General features: G+C 42.9%; 1 protein-coding gene across 1 annotated transcript; it reads left to right on the top strand.

Moving 5' to 3' along the window:
• The first annotated feature begins 1700 nt into the window (after nucleotides 1-1700).
• ATP5MF (ATP synthase membrane subunit f) lies at nucleotides 1701-12264 on the top strand. The gene is made up of 4 exons (XM_079121312.1): nucleotides 1701-1785; nucleotides 9017-9124; nucleotides 11265-11381; nucleotides 12102-12264. The coding sequence occupies exons 1-4, from the start codon at nucleotides 1773-1775 to the stop codon at nucleotides 12128-12130; spliced, it is 267 nt and encodes an 88-aa protein (XP_078977438.1). The 5' UTR covers nucleotides 1701-1772; the 3' UTR covers nucleotides 12131-12264.
• The last annotated feature ends 364 nt before the right edge of the window (nucleotides 12265-12628 follow it).

The raw sequence follows: 12628 nt of genomic DNA, 5'->3' as shown, positions 1-12628 counted from the left end.
GGCTCTGTGGGAGGGTAGGAGTCTAACTTCCATAAATGCCAGTTGGCAAATCCAGATAGGTTTTATATGGTTTAGAGCCCTTCCTGATTTTTGTACTTTTTCACTTCCTTGACTTTACAGTGACCCTGCACACTTCCTCCAAATCCCTATAAAAGGCCCAGTCATCTCTGCTTTTTTTTTTTTTTTTTTTAAAGTGGTGCTGGGGATTGAACCCAGGGCCTTGTGCATGGGAGACAAGCACTCTAAGCTCTCTACCTATTTCTCCAGCTCCCGCAGTTGTCTCTGTACAAATCAAAATTGAGTTAAATTCACACTGGACTCTTCACTTTTGCAATAGTATATTACTGATTAAAATCTGTTCTTATACCTTTAAGTAGTATCCAGTTTCGTCTATCTTTGACAGTATCCCTAGGGTCTTGTTTCTGTCCTCAGAGAACAGCCCAGAGCCTGGACACCTATGGGTGCTCTTGAGTCAAACCTATGAGGAGCCTAAGTCTGGACACCAGTTTTTCCTGGCACCTGTTAATTCTTTGAAAATTTCAGCTCACCTCTCATCCTTCACAGCTGAGAAGAAAGGCTTCCCTATGCCCCTCTCATTCCTCACAACAAATTTAAGGGCATACAGTAAGAAAGTCAAAATGCTTTCTTTCTATTTTTTAAAAATATTTTGATTGGTTGTACACAAATGGGGTACAACCTTTTATTTCTCTGGTTGCACACGAAGTAGAGTCACACCGTTTGTGTAATCATACATGTACATAAGGTAATGATATTTGTCTCATTCCATTATCCTTCCCTCCCTTCCCCTTCGCCCCAACCCTCATTTCCCTCTACACAATCCATCCTTCCTCCATTCTTCCCTTACCCCTCCCCTTCTTATGTAACAATATCCACTTATCAGAGAAAACATTAGGTTTTTGGTATTTGGGATTTGCTTGTCTCACTTAGCATGATATCCTCCAGCTCCATCCATTTACCTGCAAATGCCATAATTTTATTATTCTGTATGGTCTGTCTTTCTTTTTAATAGATATGGAAAATGAAAAATTCCCCAAGATGATGTGGCCTGAGATAATGGAATGAAAAGAAGGTCATGCACTGACAGCCTTCATCTCCCAAGACAAATGTTTTCCAGGTGCCAGCTGCAGACAGGGAGACGGTGTTTTATCACCCCTAAAGAAACAGTCTCTAGGAGGCGTTAATCTCCTTCAAAGTTAATCCTTTCCAGACACTGCCCACAGACCTCCTACCCTAAAAAGTTCACATTCCTGAGTGCCCAAGGAAACTCATATGTTCACTAGACCACCCCCTCAAAATAACCTATATAAACCCAGTCCCTTTCTTCGTTCAGTGGCTCTTTTTCCACCAGGAAATTGGGTCCACCGATGCCACTTCATCCCTGCATCCCTTGCTCCCGGGTGAAACTTTGTCCCTGAATAAAAACAGCTGAGACGATTGCGTCCTGCCCGGTCTTTTTGTGCTAACATTCTCCCCCCCCCCCCCCCCCCCCCCGCTTTCTTTTTTTTTTTTGGTCCCTCCCCACCTCCTAGAACATGGAACCCAAGTTGAAGCGCCCCCTAACTGCTGGGGGATCCGGGCCTCTGATCGCCAGGGAACGTCGCCCTTCTCCTCATGGCACCTTTGTGCGCTCAGTCTAATACTAAAAAATGACCTGCTTCCCGTGAGCCTCTGCTCCCAGCGTCCGCTTGGGCGCGCACTCCCTACCCAGCAGCCCTTGCGCGACCCGGCTCAGCGGACACTAGGACTCCAGGATGGCGTCAGTCGGTGAGTTTCCGACCCCAGTTTGGAAGTCGCGTTGGAGGCTGAGGCTGTGTTCAGAGCCAGGAGCCTCCTCGGGAGGGGAGGGCGCTGCGAAGCCGCCTGCGCTTCGTCAGGGACTTCACTGCGGCCTCACCTGAGGCATGATGGACTCTTAATCCGGGGTTCTATGCTTTTCGCGACTTGCCTAGCCGCGGCTGCTTGCTGCCTGTGGTCTGAGCCTCCTGGGGTGGGCGAGGAGGATGAGGGCAACCTGGAGACATGCATCCCGGACGGTTAATGTGCTTCCGTTCCCCCTCTCTCCACTAAGGAGTAGTGCTTCCTTCCCCGACCCCCGCGACATGGCGGTTTGCATTTGACCCTTACGCACAGTTTTTACCCTTGTTCCCAAAGCTGAATCTCAGATTAAGCTGTAGGAGGAGCTAATGCCTAGGACAGTAACCGACCCTACATAAGGTTCGATGTGTATATATTGAATAGGCTGACGGAGCTGAAGTGACCTGTTCAAGGTCACAATTTATGAGAGAACGGAGCTGGGATTCAAACCCAGGGGTGTGGGGCTTCACGGAAATGAACTTAATTCTCAAGCGTGGCCTTAGGACCTGCAGGCTTTTCTGTGACAATGCATGTGTAAATTCGTATGCTTATCCACTATGCGCACATTATTTTTTAACAGAATGCAACGTTTTAGCTCTAGATCCTCCCAGGAACTCCCAGGGAGCCAGTTACTAGGAACGTTGATCCCAGTTTTAAAGATGAGGAAAATAACCGACTGAGATGGGCTGTGGCCTGAGGTCACACAGCTTGACAGTGGCAGAATTTCGATTAACTCATGTTTGCCTTTTTTTCTATATTTGGTGCATAATTATAATATTGGTGAGATTCATTATGCCATTCGTACGTGTACTTAACATAATTTTATCACTCCCATTCCCCAGTACCTTTCTTTTCCCTCCCCTCCATCTCCTGTTTTCTATGTTCTTAATATCAGCCTGGAAAAATGAAGAGGTGATCCAAAAAGGGGAGAGTGAAGCTGTTTTCCCACCTTTAAAATGGGCATGAGATTATTTGTGCTCCAAAGAGGATGTGAAAAAGGAACTTTGAAGTTCAGCATCTTATTTAAGTAGAGGGTTGAAATGAAGAATGCTATGGACTATAAGGATTAAACAATTTAGTACATGAAAGATACTTGGAACACTTCCTGACCCACAGAGGAGGGCTCAGTTGGTATTAGCTGGTCATTCTAGTTTTACTTTGTGGTGTTTGGTGAAGATCATGTCATATGCATGGCCTATTCAGCATCACCCCAGGTGAAGAAGTCAGAGTTTCTGTATGCTCAGTACTGATGATCATTCAGATAATATCTGTTGTCAGAGCTCAAAGCCACTAGTTCTTTAGCAGAGAAAGTGAGGGAAATGTGAATTATCAGCAATAGATAAGATTAGGGGTTGGCAAACTGTGGTCATAAGCTAGTTTTTGTTTGTTTTTGTTTTTGTTTTTAGTGTGTGTGGTTCTGGAATTAAACCCAGGGCCTTAAGCAAGCCAGGTAAGCGTTTCATCACAAAACTACATTTACAGACCCAGTGTTGTTTTTGAAAACTTTTTGGCTGTGTTAGTGGTACTAGGGATTGAACCCAGGGGTCCCCACCACTGAAGTACATCCTCAGCCATTTTTATTTTTTATTTTTTATTTTGAAACAGGGTTTGGCAAAGTTGCAAAGGTTTCTTTGAACCTGGAATCCTCCTGCTTCAGACTCCCAAATACCTGGGATTATGGGTGGACACTGCCCAATAAAGAGTTGTTTAAAATAAACAAATTTTTACAGAGTATTTGCATGCAAAGCCTAAAATATTTACTCTCTGGCCAACTTCTGGGTTTGGTTTAGCATCTAGGAAACACTTGTTATTTCCCTACAGTTCCATAAGTGGATAGTATACCTCTCCAATCCATAAAATCACCTACCTTCTTAAGAACCTGCAGTTGTTCAACAATCATTACTAAGAATGTCATGTACCAGGAACTATATGTGGGGATGTTCCCGCCTTCAGGTAGTTCATAATCAGGCAGAAAGATAATAATTCTCATTTACATAATACCTAGAGCCAAGTACCAAGATTATATTACCCTTATTTTGCAAGGGAGATAATTGAGACATGGAGAGAGCAGTAACTTTCCTTAAGGACACATAGCCACAGAGCTAAAGACAGGATACTTGACCTGGAGTCTGCTATTTGTCACTATAACCGAGTACACCTCTGATGAATTAGATAGCCTTTGTGATGATGCTTGGCTCTTCTTCAGGCTACTGTGTTGCCTTTTTCTTTCTTTTTTTTTTTTTTTTTTTTTTTTTTTAATACCTATGTGACTTTTAATATTTTAGTTTTAAGCGAACATTCTTGTATTCATAGTACAGAGATATAAATTGGTAGAAAAATAAATATTGTTGACTTTTTCCTCCAGGCACCATGCCAGCCCCTGAACTTGAACTTGGTTGTGAATATTGCAGAATGTTTACAGTTTGTGAGAATGGGAAAAATTAGCTTCCCTAGGCCCAGAAGTGATTTTTTTTAAGTTACGAGCTATATTCCAGTTGAAAATACTCTGATTTAAAGTATGTTTTTTTCTTTGCTTTGTTTCTTGCAATATAGTTCTATTTTTATATGTAGTTTGAAACTTTTTATTGTTGATGATTTCAGAGTCAAAGGAAAGAGTAATATAAAGAATGCTTCCTACTCATTACCAGCTACAACAGTTTGCAACATTCTGCCCCTTTTTTTCAGTGCTGGGGAAGAAACCCAGGGTCTCATGCATGTTAGGCAAGTGCTTTACCTCTGAGCTATATCCTGTGTTCTTATTCAAAAAGAAAAGTGATATCGTTTTCATTGGACTACAACATTATTATTCCAAATGAAGACAAGATGTGTGCTTGTTAAACTTTTCTGGAAATATCATGTACAAGTCAGAGAAGGGTATAGATCATTCTTGAATGACATTATTACTTTGTGATAAGCTTTAATATCAGTGACACTAAACATTCCAGTAGCAACTTGAAATTGATCCTGAAAACTCACTTTTTTGTTTTGTTTTGTTTGTGGAGGAGAAAGAATACCTTTAAGACTGTCTCATATTTTATAACTAGTTCATATAACTATTCCCTGTCGCCGCCCGCGGCAACAATTGCACGATAAATTGCAATTTATCGGAGGTGGACTGGAAATAAACTACTTCTATTCCTGTGCTTCTTCCTTGCTCGTTTGCTTATTCTCTAGCTTATAGAGGAAAAAGGCTTGATTTTAGAGAAAGAGAGGCTTGAGAGGAAGATAGGCCTTGCTTATAGAGGAAGTTTTAGAGAAAGACAGGCTTCTATGCTTATCAGAGATCTATTTCTTCTTAGAGTTCTGCTTCTTCTTAGAGGTGTGTCCCACATCCTGTGAACTAGGTGCTATCTATCTACGAAGTAGAGGTGTGTTCTCAGTTTTCCGCTCTACGATCTGCCTTCTGCCGCTGCCTGCTGCTTACTGCTTCTTCTCTCTGCTAGCTGCTTTTCTTTGCTAGCTTCTCTCTGCTAGCTGCTGCTCCCTGCCTTCTGCCTACTGCCCGCTTATATTCCCTCCAGAAGGCGGAGAGCCGGGACACGCTAGTTGAGATCAGGCGAGGAGCCAGCTGCCCTATCATGGCAAAGGTTAAAACGAGCAGGCCCGAGCAGGAGCACTCGGGAACACCTGTGCACACGTTGTGTGCATGGACTTAATTGAATATGGCCAATGATAAATCACCTAGGTGTGCTTATGTTAATCAACCTCCTCACCGTGGATGTGATCAAAGCAACCTCCATCTGGCCGCCAGGCCCCACCCTGGTGCAGCTCACATGGCACAACCCCCAACAATTCCCAAACTAATCACAGCTTTCTTTTGGTAGAGGAACTAAAGGGTATATAATTAATACCTGAAGAAATGCTTAAAATGCTCTAAAGTTCAGGTTTGTATGCTATTTCCTTTTTTTTTTTTTGTTCTTTTTGTTTTTGATGTTTCGTGTAGATAGATCTTATTGAGATTTAAACAGTAGTAAGTCTGCAGTGTTTCAGGCACTGTTCTAAATGCTGTTACAGTTTTCATTCAATCTTTGGAATAAGCCATTTACAGTTAAGGGAATTGAATTTCATGGGTTTTATAGAAAGAAAGTCATGGTGCTTATTTGAGATATGGTAGGCAGGGAAGGAGGTCTATATGAAGACATTTGAGATAGCTCTGGGATAATGTAGGAGAGCTAACTTTGCAAAGACAGTCAGGTGAGAGTAATAGGGGAAACAAAAAGGGTTGGGTAGAAATGTGAGTCTGAGAAGAATAGAATAGGAAATCAATCATCAGAAGAATGTTAGCACCTTGAGAGCAAGGTTTTCCTCCGTGGTCCCTGTGTGCCGTATCCATAGCATGGCATACAGCAGGTACTCCATATTAGTTGGATAAGGATAGATGTAAGGTTAGGACTAGTTTGTTTGGGGGTGGCAGCCTAAATTGTGTCCCTTGAGTCATGCATGCAAGTGTTAGGCCGATACTATCCCTATCAACTGTGTCCTATGGATAAGCGTTCAGTGTTGAAATTCATTAAGCCTGTGTGTCTGGCTCTCCAGAGGAGCAAGACTAGACCTGGCCATGAATCCTGCATTTCTGTTTAAGGCTTAGAAGCCAATACTCTTGTTCAGTGTTCAGAGCTGTCAGAGGACTGGGATTACTCTCAGTGGACTTCTGATGCTGGTCTTGAAGGAGTCTCAGTCTTTCCTTGTATCCCAAAATGGAGAAGAAATCTTAGAGTGTTTTAGTCTAGCTTCTCCTGTGATTGGTCACCTTTAAGAAAGAACAGGGGTCTTGGATTTTTTGCCCTGAAGAAGACACCTGCCAGTGCTACTGTAGTATAGTTTAAAACTTAAGTCCTTGTTAGAAACATGTAGTGTTTCTAGATATTTAAAAGTGCACAACACATGGTAAAAGTAGAGGACTAAAGTAATGCCTTTTAAGTGTTTTTTGTTACTATATAGGAATGGTTGCCATTTAGGAGAATGGAATTGTTGAACTTGATATCTTGGAGAATACATGGAAGATTCACTGGGTAGTGGGTGGGGGAATGAGAAAGTATGCATAGAGAAGCACTCTGTGCCCTTAGATTAGTTCTGATTGTCTAGCCATTGTTATATGTGCATTTTAGTTAATATTGCTGGGTATTAAAGGATAAGTCCTAATGCCCAAAGTTTGTTAGAAGTAGCAAAATAATCCCTATATAAATATCCTTTTGTTAGTTTTTAGGAAGAACCGTCTTCTGGGAATGACCCTTGTTAATCCCCTCTACTAGGGGTAGTCCTGAATTTAGTCACTGGAATGGTGCTGAGGGAGAGGAGGAAGGGTGAGGGGACGTGCTCTTTGCTAGTAGCTCCATATCTGGAAGGCAGGTTTAGATTATAACTGAAGATCTGTATGCATTTTTGGTAAAGTACTTGTGTTTATTGTGCACAAAGTTCATACTTTGTTTCACAACATCTAAGCTTTCTAAATGTCCTGAGGTGACAGTGAATCATAAAAAGTACAGCTAGTGAATTAGCCAATTTGTAAATAGCTTTTTGTTATAATTGATAGAAAAGATGCATCTGGGACATGGAATTGCTTTGTCTCTTGGCAGTGTGTATCAGAACTTGCTTATTAGGCTGGCAGCAGAGGGGCACAGGGGCACACACAGGGAAAGACAGGAGCAAGTGCTCAAGGATTGACATTTGCATGTGAGCCACTGGTGTGTGCATCTTCTGACTGTACTTTAGGAATACTTTAATTCACTGGGAACATGCATTCTTGCTAATACTTTAGTAGTAGAAATCTGGTGATGAAACAAGCTTGGTGTATCCTGTTGCTTTGTCTCATTTTAAATTGAGCATTAAGGGAATGCATTATTTTAGTTGTAACTCTGCCAATATGTCTATCTAGAGGCCTGTTGCCATTTCTGTCTTCAGTGAAATTTTTTCCCCAAGAAAGGATAACAGATTGAGTTGGTATTGTGTATTCTTGGTTATCAAAAATACTCATGTAGCTTTGGAATTTTGAATGGGTGAATATTCATGATGTGTGGAAAAGCACTATACACACTACAGTCTTGGTCACACAAAATGGGATATTGTGTATGTATACGCATGACCTGGAGGGACACATCCAGCTAAGCTGCTTGTGACTGGATGACTTTGTTCTTTGCTTACATTTTTATTTTTTCCATAATGCACACATTAACATTTAAAAAAATAAATGCTATTTTAAAAACAAAAACAAACCAAAAAAAGATACCTGCTTTTTTTTTTAAGAAATTGGTCTTTGTGGGGAGGACAAGGGGAGACCATTGGACACCCATGGGTCCACCCCCTCCTCACCCCCCTGTTTTCTTGGCCCAGAGATGAGCATATGTTTCAACCAGAAGCCCTTCCTTCTGTTTTGTTCCCTGGCTCACTGGGATATAGTCTGGGGCCTGTTGAACTTTTGGAGAGGTTTTTACTAAGTTGTTTGAGTTCTTAAAATATGTTGTCTCTTATTTTTACCTCTGGAAATCATTGACCTCTGTGGTCGTAGGCAGGTGGGAATGGGTCACTTCATTGAACAGTCTCAGGCTGGCTGGTAAGGTTGACAGTTGCTTCTCAAAGCCCTTCCCCAACAATCAAGTGCATCCAGTCAGAGTCCTGCATCCCTTAGCATTCTCTGGCCACAAGGTTTGAACAGGCCCATTCTCAGATTGGCTTCAGGACTACAGGGCCAATCTTGAGGTTCAATCCTTCCTCTGTGCTGTGTGCATGACATTGACCAAATTACCCAACCTCTCTGAGTCTATCCCCAACCCATACACCAAATTAAAGGCATCAACTACTTGTGACAATTAAATAATTAATAGCGTAAAATAAATGGTAGTTTTACAGTAATCTATTTTGTCTTCTTCCTCATGATCTCTTTTAGAGTTATTTCCAGCAAACTTATGTAGACATTCTATTTGTTCATAAAGCTGTGTTCATAAAGCTGTTGTTGCTGCAGCTGCCATTACAGAGGCTTAGGCTTAAAATAGTGGTTTCTTAGTAACATTTATTCATATTATTTATGTGCAGCCTCTGTAGTTACATCATTCATCTCCAGTGAATAGTTGAAATAGTGACATAAAAGGATGCTATTTGTATTGGAGGTTATTAAGTGTGTGGTTTTTTTGCTCTTTCTTTTCAGTGCCAGTGAAAGAGAAGAAACTCATGGATGTCAAACTAGGGGAGCTTCCAAGCTGGATATTGATGCGGGATTTCACGCCTAAAGGCATTGTGGGAGCATTTCAGAGAGGTCAGAATCTTATGGACACATAAACAAGCAAACCTCTGGGTTGTCAGGTCTCTTTTTGTAATGAATTAACTTGGGCAATAAAAACCTTATCTCAAGATTAGTTATAAGCAGGGCGCAGTGGTGCACAACTATAATCCTAGTGGCTTGGGAGGCCAAGGCAGGAGGATTGCAAGTTCAAAGCCAGCCTCAGCAACTTAGTAAGGCCCTAAGCGATTTAGTGAGACCCTGTCTCAAAATAAAATTAAAAAAGGGCTGGGGAATGTGGTTCAGTGGTTAAGTGTCCTTGGGTTCCATTGCTGGTACCAAAAAAAAAAAAACCAAAAAAAAAAACAAGTAATAAAGTTCTGTAGAAAAGGACAGTGAAGGGTGGTCAGCCCTTGAATTTCTATATTTGATTGGCCCTATCAAAGGCTGGCCCTGAGATATTTCAGCCAAGAAAATATTTGGTGGCTTGGAATTAGCACTTCTGCTTCTGAGAGAGATGTCTGTGAGCATTTTTACACCTAACACTTCTAGAAGAAAATGAGTGTGAATCATGGTGGACATCAGTCTCTTTTTTTTGTACCAGGGATTGAACCCAGGGGTGCTAAACTCCCTCCTCCTTTTTTATTTTAGATTTTGAGACAGGGTCTCGCTAAATGCTTAGGGCCTCATTAAGTTACTGAGACTGGCCTTGACCTTGTGATCCTCCTGCCTCAGTCTCTTGAGCTGCTAGGATTATAGGTGTGTGTCACCATGCCCAGCTGGATATTGGTCTTATAATATCATGCTTATCTTCATGCCTGAACTTCCAAGACACATATTTGAAATTGCTCATATTTCAGGCCTGTGCATTTAAAAAGTACAGTATTAAAAGCTGGGCTAGTAGCCTTTAATTCTTGCTACTCAGAAGGCTGAGGCAGGAGGATTGAAAGTTCAAGGCCTGCCTGGGCAACTTAGTGAGAGACCCTGTCTGAAAAGGAAAAATAAAAAGGTTGGGGATGTGGCTCAGTGATAGAGCACCCTGGGCTCAGTCCTCAGTAAGAGGGTGGGGGTAGGACTATCAGATCAGTCCTGTGTAATTTATCACATCATTTCATTAAGACCTAGATCATCCTATTGGGGTCTCCTCCCTCTGTGTTTTGGATTCTGGCCACCTCCGACTATCTTGTGTGCCTTAGCCTGTCCTAAGGCTTTTCCTCAAGCTCTGCTATCATATTAAGAGCACCCTGCCTATTCCCCACTTCTAGTCCTAACTGCCCAGGGAGTAAACTTGGCCTTTTCATGTTCAATGCTCCCTGCATAGTTCCTTTGGGGTTTTTTTTTTTTTCCCCCCTACTGGGGAATGAACCCCACGGGTGCTTTACTGCTGAGCTATATCCCCAGTCTTTTTTTTTTTTTTTTTTTTTAATGTTAATAGACCTTCATTTTATTCATTTATTTATATGTGGTGCTGAGGATTGAACCCAGTGCTTCACACATGCTAGGCAAGCACTCTACCACTGAGCCACAACCCCAGCCCCTATCCCCAGTCTTTTTAAGAAAAATCTTCAAAAATTTTAATTTTGAGCCAGTATCTGGCTAAGTTGCTTTAGCATCCCAGGTAGTAGAGATTGCAGGAGTGTGCCACCACACCCGGCCTCCCTCACTGTTTTAAACTAGGACCAACACATTCTTTTTCATAAACCTAGAGCATGTTTGTTTCCCCTCTGGTGGGTGCCTGTCTGTTTCATTGGGCAACCCAGTGAAGAGAGAGGAGTGCAGGGGAAGTCCTCCTTAGAGGCTTGGTTATTAAAGCTGCTGCAACCATGGGGACCCCAATAAAGGGGTTGGAATCTGGGACAGAACTAGTCAGCATTAGGGTAAAGGGGATTTACAGAGCTGGTGGAAGTGAGGTAGGATCAAAGACAGACAAGCTGAACCCTATCTACAAGATCAAGGCCAAAGGGTAAAACCAGATACAAGGTAGACCCAGTTCTGGAGCTATTCTTATGCTATAGGGACTGGTTCCTACAGGCACCTTTTTCATCTGGGGACGATAGGGCTAGTGAATTAAAGAGCCAGAGCAGGACTGGGTCGCTGAATTCCAGCCAGACTCAAGTTGTGCATTACAGGAAACATTCTCAGCGAAGCAGGGCAGTGAGTGCCTCTTGTGTTGCAGGTTACTACCGGTACTACAACAAGTACATCAATGTGAAGAAGGGCAGCATTGCGGGCGTCAACATGGTGCTGGCAGCATATGTGCTTTTCAGCTACTGCCTTTCTTACAAGGAACTCAGTGAGTGCCTCTTGCATTATCTTGCCGCCAGTTTCCCATGAGATTGTGGCGTTGCCTTGCTTTGTTAGATATTGTAGTTCACGTTCTGCCAGCTGAGGGACCTTGAGGATGCTCCTTGCCTACACTTCCGTTTAAAGAATTAGAGGAAATCATCAGAATGCAGTTTATGGGGTACTGTTACAAGTGAGAAGTTTGTGACAGGGAGAACACAGGAGAGAGAAGACAAAGATAGGGTAAAGATAATACTCGCAAAGCTTTCTCTAAGATCCTGCAGGCTCTTGCTAAAATTTGGCTTGGTCTTCCTAGTAGCCAGTGCAAATAGGGTTGAGAGGTAGAATCCACTGTCTGTGTAATGTTCTGGAAAAACTTCATGGCTCTAGTACCCAAGATGTTCTCAGATGATATCCACCATGGTCTGAGATATCTGGTGAGATGCTGGGAAATGTCAGTGGTGGCCTCTAACTGGGCTTTCCAATCTGTTTCTGATAGTGTCTAGCCCCTGCCAGCCTGCTGTACTGAGCCAGTGCTTCCTCTAAAGGCATTTTGTCAAGTGGGTGTTCCTGGAAGAGGCTGGCCAGGTGGCAGGTTGGCTCCCGAGATGCCTCTGTGGCCCCAGGTCTGCTGATTCTGCAGACACTGGCAGAAAGGACCTCATAGTGAGGCTGAGTGATTATAACTTTCACCAGAACACCTGTTAACTGACCCTTTCCCTCACTTTAGAGCACGAGCGGCGACGCAAGTACCACTGAAGAGGGGCTGGTGTGGAGAGCATACCGCGTACTCCTGATTGGGACCTCCTCTCCTATGAAGAACTGAAATCATGGCCTCATCGCCTCATCCTTTCCTATCCCGAGTATTAATACCCAATAAAAGGTGACTTGTACGTGTAGCCATTGTCCTACACTCCAGGGCATGAGATTGTCAGATACCCAGGGCTTTAATTCACAGACCCCCATGTCACTTGGGATTATCTCTCCTGCTGCCATGAGTGTTGTGGACATTTGGAGGCACTTTGGCTTTTGTCAGCTGATGAACAGAAAGCAGTGGTCCTGTGGTCCTGAAAATGTCAGCTGCCATCCCTGGCCATCTAAGTTCTAGGCAGACAGCTTTCAGATGACTGGAATGTATTCTCTTTGCTTATTTCATTCTGTACAAACCTGGAGCGCCAGGGCCAGGTCACCAAGCACTATTTGGAGAGCACTTAGGAAACAGCCTTCCTGGTAAGATGGCTTCACAAGCAGGGAGCT

The sequence above is a fragment of the Sciurus vulgaris genome, assembly GCF_902686455.1.
Source record: "Sciurus vulgaris genome assembly, chromosome: 18".
Classification (NCBI taxonomy): domain Eukaryota; kingdom Metazoa; phylum Chordata; class Mammalia; order Rodentia; family Sciuridae; genus Sciurus; species Sciurus vulgaris.
Note: the sequence above shows the minus strand (reverse complement) of the source record. Positions and strands in the feature narration are given on the sequence as shown.